The sequence below is a fragment of the Macrobrachium rosenbergii genome, chromosome 41, assembly GCF_040412425.1.
Source record: "Macrobrachium rosenbergii isolate ZJJX-2024 chromosome 41, ASM4041242v1, whole genome shotgun sequence".
NCBI lineage: Eukaryota > Metazoa > Arthropoda > Malacostraca > Decapoda > Palaemonidae > Macrobrachium > Macrobrachium rosenbergii.
The window spans coordinates 11,692,881-11,705,858 of record NC_089781.1 but is presented as its reverse complement, the minus strand read 5'-3'; the positions used below and the strand labels follow the sequence as shown (position 1 = coordinate 11,705,858).

General features: G+C 38.3%; 1 protein-coding gene across 1 annotated transcript in view; it reads right to left on the bottom strand.

The window, feature by feature from the left end:
• Positions 1-2,064: 2,064 nt before the first annotated feature.
• Positions 2,065-12,978, bottom strand: part of LOC136826834 (uncharacterized) — an 11,339-nt gene continuing 425 nt past the window's right edge. The window contains exons 2-12 of the mRNA XM_067084314.1: positions 12,716-12,931; positions 12,467-12,563; positions 10,294-10,344; positions 8,872-9,050; positions 8,611-8,709; positions 6,379-6,570; positions 5,662-5,758; positions 4,295-5,115; positions 3,751-3,811; positions 3,489-3,539; positions 2,065-2,243 (exon numbers count right to left, since the gene is read on the bottom strand). Coding sequence (XP_066940415.1) covers positions 2,065-2,243; positions 3,489-3,539; positions 3,751-3,811; positions 4,295-5,115; positions 5,662-5,758; positions 6,379-6,570; positions 8,611-8,709; positions 8,872-9,050; positions 10,294-10,344; positions 12,467-12,563; positions 12,716-12,931 — 2,043 coding nt within the window. The remainder of the gene's footprint in view (positions 2,244-3,488; positions 3,540-3,750; positions 3,812-4,294; positions 5,116-5,661; positions 5,759-6,378; positions 6,571-8,610; positions 8,710-8,871; positions 9,051-10,293; positions 10,345-12,466; positions 12,564-12,715; positions 12,932-12,978) is intronic.

Genomic DNA, 12,978 nt, shown 5'->3' with positions numbered 1-12,978 from the left:
ATTCACTAACCAGAATACGAAATTCACAGTAAGTGAAATCGTATCACAAGACTATCAACCAATGTGTGCAAAACCAATTTGGGGGTGAAAATAAACACTAAGAAAAATAACTTAATTTTTAATACATGAAGATATAGACAGAAATGACGCCTGAACCACTAAATACAATAATTATAATGAAAACAATTACGCTTAATATATAAAGAAAAACACTTACCCAATTAATAAATAGAAAAACAACACATTCAAACGCAATATGGAGGGGGCCCAGAAAGGAGGAGAAGTTCAAAAAGAATGAATAACCTAACCAAAATACAGCACTAAAGTATTTAGAGGTGGTCCTTTTAACAAAGCCGTGATCTGGTTAAACTAAGAATCTCCACGTCTGGAGATTGAGACAGGTGATGTCCAATTATGGGCCCAACTACGGCGCTGGCCTATACCTCCACCAATTCACAGGCCGTGATCCAACTGAGGCGTCTTGCTCAGCATACAAACTAATAAGTCCAAATACCGTACCGTTGGACAGAGAGGTCCCTTGGCTATGGTAACTGAACCAAGGGCGTAGCAGGATAATAAATGAATAAATCCTCCAGCTGCTGAAGGTAGTGGATCCAAAATAATCCCAAGTTCAGGATGCCAAAAACGTAGCAGTCAACAGCAGCGGCCAAAATCAAGTAGATACGCCCAGGTCAAGGTTCAGAACACAATTGTCCACAACTTCCTTCGGGACGTTGACAACCCCTCGGCCTCCTGGGGCGGAGGGGTGGGGGGGGCTGGGGAGAAAAGCCGAACACCCTCAAAACATGAAAGACAAAACGGTCGTTAGTGAAAACGTAAACACAAGAACCACCAGAGGAGGAAAACTAGCTAATACATTGTGACAATAATTTGACATTTAAAATTAAAGCTAAGACAAATCTAATTAAATAATGACAACAAGATGACACCTCCTCTCCCAAAAGATTTTTTTTTTTCCAAAAAAAAAAATTAAAGTAAATAATATTTCAAATTCAAATTTAAAAGTAAAATTTAAAATAATCACTTATAACAAAAATAGTCAAACAACAGAAATAATGATTTCATAAAATCTGTGAAAAAAAACAATATAATTAGAGCATGATACCAAAAACAAAATGAGGGACGGGGTGGCAAAAGAACAAGGATGCAGCTCACAAGAAAGGCACTAACATAATAACAAGATTAACAAAATATCAAAAGTAACCTAATATCATACAATACAAATTCAAAATATTACACAATACAGAAAACCAACACCAAACCAATAGCTCCAAGGCTCTCACATAGGTACATAATCAAGAGCTACATTGCTCCACCCGGATTCCACATATTTGTTCATAGGCAATAACTATTTTTACACACTTAACGGTTTCTCACTTCATATCTCACATCGCCCATTGCAAAAATGTTCAGCGAACAAGAGTCATTTACATCACCGTGTCAACACACTAAATCACTATAAAAGTGTCCTACCGAGTACACACACCTATAATGGACGACACAGAGAAAACCAGCACAGTTTTCCCCTGCGCAACCTGAACACGCAAAACTTTCGTGAAGCGTAGTTATGCCTGAAAACACAGAATACCCGGATTAGTAGCTATCATTTCATTAAGTAAACTCTCTGATTAACACCTCAACTGCATAATCAATCACCTAACAGTGTCTTACCATGTCTCAACGACCATCAACAACCGCCTATGCTACTCATCAGTAGCATAAAAACTATAATAATAATATCTGCAAAAGCGTATTCCAGAAATAACACACCACCAACCTATCTTAAAATTACCCTTGCCACAAAATTTAAACGAGTACCATCTTTACCTTCACCTATAAACTTATTAAACATAACTAATTTTAGTCCCAGACATTTATGGAATTCCTGTAAAGAAAAATTCAGATTAATACATATTCATTATCCTTATACACTCATCTACTTCTAAGAATACAAACCTAACTACCTACTTCAACAGCACACACACCGCAATTAGAACGATACAGATACTACCTTAATATCCGCAAAGCCCCTTGCCAGAATCCCTACCCAACGCTGCGAGAGAGAGCATCAGCTACTACATTATCTCTACCCGGTATATGAGAAAACTGCAAGTTCCATTCTTGCAACATGATACTCCACCGCATCAGACGTTGATTTTTATTTTTGTATCTGTTGATGAAAGTCAATGGATTATGATCTGTCATAATCTTTATTGGAGTTCCTGTGGAAGATAGATAAACAGAAAAATGATTAATGGCCAAGATTAATGCGAGCGTTTCCTTCTCGACCGTCGAATATTTGCGTTGAGCGGAGGTTAATTTCTTCGAAAAGAACGCTACCGGGTGAGAAACGCCTTGCTCGTCGTTCTGTAATAAGACCGCTCCGACACCGACGTCACTTGCGTCAGTGGCAAGCGAAAATGGGAGGTCGAAATCCGGAGCCCTAAGAATGGGGAAACTGAGTAGTATCCCCTTCAAACTTTCAAAAGCATTCTGCGCTTCCTTCGTCCAAATGAACGCGACCTTCTTTTTCCAATAGGTTAGTAAGTGGAACAGCGATGTCAGAGAAATTCTTTACAAACCGACGATAATACCCTAGCAAACCTAAGAACTTCCTGACATCCCTTCGGCACTTAGGAACAGAAATCTTTTCAATAGCCTCCACATTTGCTTGTTTAGGGGTAACTTTACCATCTCCAACTACGTGACCTAAATAAACAACCTTCGCTTTTGCAAATTCACTTTTCTTTTAAATTAACCACCAAACCAGCTTTCTTCAATACCTCAAACAATGCCTTAATACGCTTCAAATGTGTGTCCCAGTCGTCACTATAAATAACAATGTCATCAATATAAACCACACAACCTTCTAAACCATACACCAGCGTGTTCATTAACCTTTGAAAAGTGGCGGCGGCATTTTTCATACCAAACGGCATAACACGACATTGAAACAACCCTTGAGGTGTAACGAAAGCTGACAAGGCCCTTGCTCGTTTCGACAAAGGAACTTGCCAATAACCTTTTAACAAATCAAATTTACTTATATATTTAGACTTCCCATGCGATCAATGCAATCTTCTATCCGTGGCAAAGGATAACTATCGGGTTTTGTAACCTCATTAACTCTCCTATAATCAAAACACATACGAAACTCTCCATCAGGTTTCTTAACCAACACCACAGGTGACGACCAAGGGCTTTTGCTTGGTTCGATCAAACCATGTTTTAACATATATTCCACCTCTTTTGCAACAACTTCACTTTAAAAGGATTTAATCTATATGGCGATTGTTTCACTGGCGTGGCATTACCAACATCCACGTCATGTTCTAAGACAGATGTTCGACCTGGTACATCCGAAAACAATTCTTTATAATCGAACACCAACTTTTTAGAGACCTACGTTTATCATAACTCAAAATGAGAAACTGAACTATCAAAATTTTTCAAAGAAGTTTTATTACCTGTTGGAAAGTTACCGTCATTACCATATTTATCTTCATTAAATTCTTCCTCTGAAAAAGAATAAATATTATTATTACAATTTACAACCTCCCAACTGTTGCCACAGGAATGACTTTATCCCTTTCCTTATATTCCTTTAACATATTAATATGGCAAAGTTGAAAGGGTTTCCTCCGTTCAGGAGTTTCTACAAATAATTAACCTCGCTTATTTTTTTCAAAACTTTCCAAGGACCTGAAAATGAAGCTTTTAACGAATTACCTGGAAGAGGTAACAACACCAATACCTTGTCGCCTTCAGCGAAGTTACGAATTTTGTCTTCCTGTCAAAGAAGTATTTCATTCTTCTCTGACTACACAACAAATTCTCACGAGCAAATTCCCAGGCCTTCGTCATTTTATCACCCAAATTAGTCAGATAATCTAATAAATTAATATCAGGAATGTCACCTTCCATGACTCTCTTACAACATCAAGCGGACCCCGAACACAATGCCCAAAAACCAAATTAAATGGGGATAAACCAAGAGACTGACTTGGAGCCGACCGAAAAGCAAATAAAAGATATGGTAATTCTTTGTCCCACTCAGAGCCGTGACTTAGACAATATTTCCTAATCATCGATTTCAGAGTTTGATGAAACCTCTCCAGAGCACCCTGACTTTCCGGATGATAAGGAGATGAAGTCACATGCTTAATACCCAATTCTGCCATTTTCTCCTTAAAATATTTGCTAACAAAGTTTGTACCACAATCAGATTGAACCACCTTAGGCATTCCGAACCTAGTAAAAAATTAATTAATACCTCAACAATTTTTGCACTTTTGATGGATCGTAGAGGAATTGCTTCTGGATAACGGGACATTTTATCCATCATGGTGAAAATATACTCATTCCCACTACGAGTCCTGGGCAACGGCCCGACAACATCAATGATAATTTCCTTAAAAGGTTCAGAAACCACAGGGATGGGACATAAAGGAGCTTTTGGAATAACTTGGTTTGGCTTACCGACCTTCTGACAGATACTACAGCTATTGACAAATTTCTTCACGTCGGATTTCAATTTGGGCCAGTAATAATCCTTAAGCAATTTCCCAGCTGTCTTGTGGATTCCGAAATGACCTGCCAAACCATTATCATGTGCCAACGACATCAAGCCAATCCTGTGAACATATGGAACCAATATCTGTTTTAAAACTTCATGTGCACTATTGCCAGCCTCTCTAGGCCTACTCAACCTGTAAAGAATGTTATTAATTATTTTAAACTTTGGGACAGTTAAATCATCCACTTCGCCCGACTCAACATGAAGGTCCCGGAATTCTTGTTTCTGAGCTTTAATTAGCTCTTCCTTTGTCCAATTTGGAAGGTCTTTTGCAATATTCCTATCTACAACTAAATTACTACCACTACTACTATTAATACTACGTTCTAAACTACTACAATCTACGTCTGTTGTTGACTCTGCAGCGTCAACACCACTAGCTCTAGAACGAGTAACGACAGCAATTTCACGATTCATTAAAATTGGATCCTGATTATTTTTATAAGCCACATCATTTCCTAACACAATATCTACACCTTTAACAGGAAACCTATTCACAATGGCCAACTTCAATATTCCTGAAAAAGATGGACATTTTAAATGGAAATTACCGATGGGATAGGACTCAACTGAATCGGGAAAGCCAGACAACAGAACAAACTCTTCAAAGTCATGGACAAAATCGCAAGGTAATGCCTCTCTTAAAATCAACGACTGAGCCGCTCCCGTGTCCCGCAAAATGCGAACCACCCTTTCTTTGGACGAATCCACAGACGAGACACTACCACGGACAAATACCTTTCAAAGCAATTGGTTTTGGGTTGTTCAGTCGTTCTCGTTTGGACGGGCTCTCTCTCTCTTATCAATGCCCATAACTGATCTACCCTTAGCTTGAAGGGACTTCTTAAAGGCAAAACACTGACTTTTTACATGCCCCCTTTTATTACAGAAGAAGCATGTCATGCTTCTTAACCTTTCAGGATTATTTATGTTACCTCTGTCAGGAGAAACACGATTGTTATTAGCAGAAAAATGATTACTATTATTCTGCCTCCTGGGCTGACTCCTATTAACATAATTAGGCCTCCCAAAAACATTGTAATTATTATTATTATTATTATTACTCTGACTTTTTCTAACACAACCAGGCTTTATATTACTCATCACCCCTAACTCATTCTTATGTGACAGGTAATATTCGTCACTAGCAATGGCAACCTCCTGCAAAGTATCAATCTTTAATTCTTCCAAATGCACCTTCAACTTATCGGGTACACACCTCTTAAACTCCTCTACAAGTACCAATTCTTTCAACCTTCAAAATTGTCAACTTCTTTCGACTTTAACCAATCTTCAGCATATTGCCTCTTACCCTAGCAAATTCTACGAACGTCTGTTCCCTATCTTTCTGTAAATTCCTGAAACGCTGTCTATAAGCTTTTATCAAGCTCATAAGCCTTTAGCACAATGGCTTTCACATTATCATAGTCAGATGATAAACTCTCATCCAACGTAACATACACTTTCTGAGCCCTACCTATCAATTTACTCTGGATAAGTGTCGTCCAGTACTCTTGAGGCCACTGCAATTTAGCGGCAATCCTCTCAAATGAAACAAAAACTCCGCTACATTACACTCTTGAAAATGTGGCACAAATTTGAGTGCCTCTGACAAATTAATAGTAGGCGTCACCTCCTGGTTGGGGAAGAGGGAGAGGAAACAGGATCCATTAAACGCATTTCCTCTCAAACTGCCTCTCTCTCTCTCTTTCCTCTGCCCTAAATTTTTCTATATTAAACTCTAATGTTTTTAACTCAATTTGCTTATTCAAAAAGTCTACAGACACTTCCTCTTTGACTACCTTCATTTCCCCCTCTGTCTTCACAGTTTTAACATAATCATATACCTTCAACAACAACAGGCCCTTCCTTACAGACGAATCAAATTCAATTTCCAAATGCTGAGCCACTTGCTCTAACTCAAGCCTATCCAACTCTGAGCCTTGCTTGCCACCCCTCTCCACTAAGAAGCTCTAAAACATCAATAGTACACATTTTGCTCAATCAAACCTCAAAACAATACCAAAAAAATATCAAATCTGGAGAAGGTGTAAAACTGTTGCCCAAAAAAAAAAATATCCCAGAATCAATTTTGCACACTAGTGAATACTTGCAGGAACAAAATATCCTGTCAAAACGGTCGCCAGTTTGTGATGGGTCGTTTTACCACCACTACAATACACTTGTATAATTATCCAATACTAGTATTCACTAACCAGAATACGAAATTCACAGTAAGTGAAATCGTTATCACAAGACTATCAACCAATGTGTGCAAAACCAATTTGGGGTGAAAATAAACACTAAGAAAAATAACTTAATTTTAATACATGAAGATATAGACAGAAATGACGCCTGAACCACTAAATACAATAATTATAATGAAAAACAATTACGCTTAATATATAAAGAAAACACTTACCCAATTAATAAATAGAAAAACAACACATTCAAACGCAATATGGAGGGGGCCCAGAAAGGAGGAGAAGTTCAAAAGAATGAATAACCTAACCAAAATACAGCACTAAAGTATTTAGAGGTGGTCCTTGTAACAAAGCCGTGATCTGGTTAAACTAAGAATCTCCACGTCTGGAGATTGAGACAGGGTGATGTCCAATTATGGGCCCAACTACGGCGCTGGCCTATACCTCCACCAATTCACAGGCCGTGATCCAACTGAGGCGTCTTGCTCAGCATACAAACTAATAAGTCCAAATACCGTACCGTTGGACAGAGAGGTCCCCTGGCTATGGTAACTGAACCAAGGGCGTAGCAGGATAATAAATGAATAAATCCTCCAGCTGCTGAAGGAAGTGGATCCAAAATAATCCCAAGTTCAGGATGCCAAAAACGTAGCAGTCAACAGCAGCGGCCAAAATCAAGTAGATACGCCCAGGTCAAGGTTCAGAACACAATTGTCCACCACTTCATTCCTCGTTGACAACCCCTCGGCCTCCTGGGGCGGAGGGGTGGGGAGCTGGGGAGAAAAGCCGTACACCCTCAAAACATGAAAGACAAAACGGTCGTTAGTGAAAACGTAAACACAAGAACCACCAGAGGAGGAAAAAACTAGCTAATACATTGTGACAATAATTTGACATTTAAAATTAAAGCTAAGACAAATCAACTAATTAAATAATGACAACAAGATGACACCTCCTCTCCCAAAAAGATTTTTTTTCCAGAAAAAAATTAAAGTAAATATTTCAAATTCAAATTTAAAAGTAAAATATAAAATAATCACTTATAACAAAAATAGTCAAACAACAGAAATAATGATTTCATAAAATCTGTGAAAAAAAAAATTATATAATTAGAGCATGATACCAAAAACAAAATGAGGGACGGGGTGGCAAAAGAACAAGGATGCAGCTCACAAGAAAGGCACTAACATAATAACAAGATTAACAAAATATCAAAAGTAACCCAATATCATACAATACAAATTCAAAATATTACACAATACAGAAAACCAACACCAAACCAATAGCTCCAAGGCTCTCCATAGGTACATAATCAAGAGCTACATTGCTCCACCCGGATTCCACATATTTGTTCATAGGCAATAACTATTTTTACACACTTAACGGTTTCTCACTTCATATCTCACATCGCCCATTGCAAAAATGTTCAGCGAACAAGAGTCATTTACATCACCGTGTCAACACACTAAATCACTATAAAAGTGTCCTACCGAGTACACACACCTATAATGGACGACACAGAGAAAAAACAGCACAGTTTTCCCCTGCGCAACCTGAACACGCAAAACTTTCGTGAAGCGTAGTTATGCCTGAAAACACAGAATACCCGGATTAGTAGCTATCATTTCATTAAGTAAACTCTCTGATTAACACCTCAACTGCATAATCAATCACCTAACAGTGTCTTACCATGTCTCAACGACCATCAACAACCGCCTATGCTACTCATCAGTAGCATAAAACTATAATAATAATATCTGCAAAAGCGTATTCCAGAAATAACACACCACCAACCTATCTTAAAATTACCCTTGCCACAAAATTTAAACGAGTACCATCTTTACCTTCACCTATAAACTTAATATTAAACATAACTAATTTTAACAGTCCCAGACATTTATGGAATTCCTGTAAAGAAAAATTCAGATTAATACATATTCATTATCCTTATACACTCATCTACTTCTAAGAATACAAACCTAACTACCTACTTCAACAGCACACACACCGCAATTAGAACGATACAGATACTACCTTAATATCCGCAAAGCCCCTTGCCAGAATCCCTACCCAACGCTGCGAGAGAGAAAAAACATCAGCTACTACATTATCTCTACCCGGTATATGAGAAAACTGCAAGTTCCATTCTTGCAACATGATACTCCACCGCATCAGACGTTGATTTTTATTTTTGTATCTGTTGATGAAAGTCAATGGATTATGATCTGTCATAATCTTTATTGGAGCTCCTGTGGAAGATAGATAAACAGAAAAATGATTAATGGCCAAGATTAATGCGAGCGTTTCCTTCTCGACCGTCGAATATTTGCGTTGAGCGGAGGTTAATTTCTTCGAAAAGAACGCTACCGGGTGAGAAACGCCTTGCTCGTCGTTCTGTAATAAGACCGCTCCGACACCGACGTCACTTGCGTCAGTGGCAAGCGAAAATGGGAGGTCGAAATCCGGAGCCCTAAGAATGGGAAACTGAGTAGTATCCCCTTCAAACTTTTCAAAAGCATTCTGCGCTTCCTTCGTCCAAATGAACGCGACCTTCTTTTTCAATAGGTTAGTAAGTGGAACAGCGATGTCAGAGAAATTCTTTACAAACCGACGATAATAAGAAAGCAAACCTAAGAACTTCCTGACATCCCTTCGGCACTTAGGAACAGAAATCTTTTCAATAGCCTCCACATTTGCTTGTTTAGGGGTAACTTTACCATCTCCAACTACGTGACCCAAATAAACAACCTTTCGCTTTTGCAAATTCACTTTTCTTTAAATTAACCACCAAACCAGCTTTCTTCAATACCTCAAACAATGCCTTAATACGCTTCAAATGTGTCCCAGTCGTCACTATAAATAACAATGTCATCAATATAAACCACACAACCTTCTAAACCATACACCAGCGTGTTCATTAACCTTGAAAAGTGGCGGCGGCATTTTTTCATACCAAACGGCATAACACGACATTGAAACAACCCTTGAGGTGTAACGAAAAGCTGACAAGGCCCTTGCTCGTTTCGACAAAGGAACTTGCCAATAACCTTTTAACAAATCAAATTTATTTATATATGTAGACTTCCCCATGCGATCAATGCAATCTTCTATCCGTGGCAAAGGATAACTATCGGGTTTTGTAACCTCATTAACTCTCCTATAATCAAAACACATACGAAACTCTCCATCAGGTTTCTTAACCAACACCACAGGTGACGACCAAGGGCTTTTTGCTTGGTTCGATCAAACCATGTTTTAACATATATTCCACCTCTTTTGCAACAACTTCACTTTAAAAGGATTTAATCTATATGGCGATTGTTTCACTGGCGTGGCATTACCAACATCCACGTCATGTTCTAAGACAGATGTTCGACCTGGTACATCCGAAAACAATTTTTATAATCGAACACCAACTTTTTAGAGACCTACGTTTATCATAACTCAAATGAGAAACTGAACTATCAAAATTTTTCAAAGAAGTTTTATTACCTGTTGGAAAGTTACCGTCATTACCATATTTATCTTCATTAAATTCTTCCTCTGAAAAAGAATAAAATATTATTATTACAATTTAACAACCTCCCAACTGTTGCCACAGGAATGACTTTATCCCTTTCCTATATTCCTTTAACATATTAATATGGCAAAGTTGAAAGGGTTTCTCCGTTCAGGAGTTTCTACCAAATAATTAACCTCGCTTATTTTTTCAAAACTTTCCAAGGACCTGAAAATGAAGCTTTTAACGAATTACCTGGAAGAGGTAAAACACCAATACCTTGTCGCCTTCAGCGAAGTTACGAATTTTGGTCTTCCTGTCAAAGAAGTATTTCATTCTTCTCTGACTACACAAAAATTCTCACGAGCAAATTCCCAGGCCTTCGTCAATTTATCACCCAAATTAGTCAGATAATCTAATAAATTAATATCAGGAATGTCACCTTCCCATGACTCTCTTACAACATCAAGCGGACCCCGAACACAATGCCCAAAAACCAAATTAAATGGGGATAAACCAAGAGACTGACTTGGAGCCGACCGAAAAGCAAATAAAGATATGGTAATTCTTTGTCCCACTCAGAGCCGTGACTTAGACAATATTTCCTAATCATCGATTTCAGAGTTTGATGAAACCTCTCCAGAGCACCCTGACTTTCCGGATGATAAGGAGATGAAGTCACATGCTTAATACCCAATTCTGCCATTTTCTCCTTAAAATATTTGCTAACAAAGTTTGTACCACAATCAGATTGAACCACCTTAGGCATTCCGAACCTAGTAAAAAAAGTTAATTAATACCTCAACAATTTTTGCACTTTTGATGGATCGTAGAGGAATTGCTTCTGGATAACGGGACATTTTATCCATCATGGTGAAAATATACTCATTCCCACTACGAGTCCTGGGCAACGGCCCGACAACATCAATGATAATTTCCTTAAAAGGTTCAGAAACCACAGGATGGGACATAAAGGAGCTTTTGGAATAACTTGGTTTGGCTTACCGACCTTCTGACAGATACTACAGCTATTGACAAATTTCTTCACGTCGGATTTCAATTTGGGCCAGTAATAATCCTTAAGCAATTTCCCAGCTGTCTTGTGGATTCCGAAATGACCCGCCAAACCATTATCATGTGCCAACGACATCAAGCCAATCCTGTGAACATAAGGAACCAATATCTGTTTTAAAACTTCATGTGCACTATTGCCAGCCTCTCTAGGCCTACTCAACCTGTAAAGAATGTTATTAATTATTTTAAACTTTGGGACAGTTAAATCATCCACTTCGCCCGACTCAACATGAAGGTCCCGGAATTCTTGTTTCTGAGCTTTAATTAGCTCTTCCTTTGTCCAATTTGGAAGGTCTTTTGCAACATTCCTATCTACAACTAAATTACTACCACTACTACTATTAATACTACGTTCTAAACTACTACAAATCTACGTCTGTTGTTGACTCTGCAGCGTCAACACCACTAGCTCTAGAACGAGTAACGACAGCAATTTCACGATTCATTAAAATTGATCCTGATTATTTTTATAAGCCACATCATTTCCCTAACACAATATCTACACCTTTAACAGGAAACCTATTCACAATGGCCAACTTCAATATTCCTGAAAAGATGGACATTTTAAATGGAAATTACCGATGGGATAGGACTCAACTGAATCAGGAAAGCCAGACAACAGAACAAACTCTTCAAAGTCATGGACAAAATCGCAAGGTAATGCCTCTCTTAAAATCAACGACTGAGCTGCTCCCGTGTCCCGCAAAATGCGAACCACCCTTTCTTTGGACGAATCCACAGACGAGACACTACCACGGGACAAATACCTTTCAAAGCAATTGGTTAGTCATTGTTCAGTCGTTCTCGTTTGACGGGCTCTCTCTCTCAGCTATCAATGCCCATAACTGATCTACCCTTAGCTTGAAGGGACTTCTAAAGGCAAAACACTGACTTTTTACATGCCCCCTTTATTACAGAAGAAGCATGTCATGCTTCTTAACCTTTCAGGATTATTTATGTTACCTCTGTCAGGAGAAACACGATTGTTATTAGCAGAAAAATGATTACTATTATTCTGCCTCCTGGGCTGACTCCTATTAACATAATTAGGCCTCCCAAAAACATTGTAATTATTATTATTATTATTATTACTCTGACTTTTTCTAACACAACCAGGCTTTATATTACTCATCACCCCTAACTCATTCTTATGTGACAGGTAATATTCGTCACTAGCAATGGCAACCTCCTGCAAAGTATCAATCTTTAATTCTTCCAAATGCACCTTCAACTTATCGGGTACACACCTCTTAAACTCCTCTACAAGTACCAATTCTTTCAACCCTTCAAAATTGTCAACTTTTTTAGACTTTAACCAATCTTCAGCATATTGCCTCTTACCCTAGCAAATTCTAAATAGAACGTCTGTTCCCTATCTTTCTGTAAATTCCTGAAACGCTGTCTATAAGCTTCAGGGACAAGCTCATAAGCCTTTAGCACAATGGCTTTCACATTATCATAGTCAGATGATAAACTCTCATCCAACGTAACATACACTTTCTGAGCCCTACCTATCAATTTACTCTGGATAAGTGTCGTCCAGTACTCTTGAGGCCACTGCAATTTAGCGGCAATCCTCTCAAATGAAACAAAAACTCCGCTAC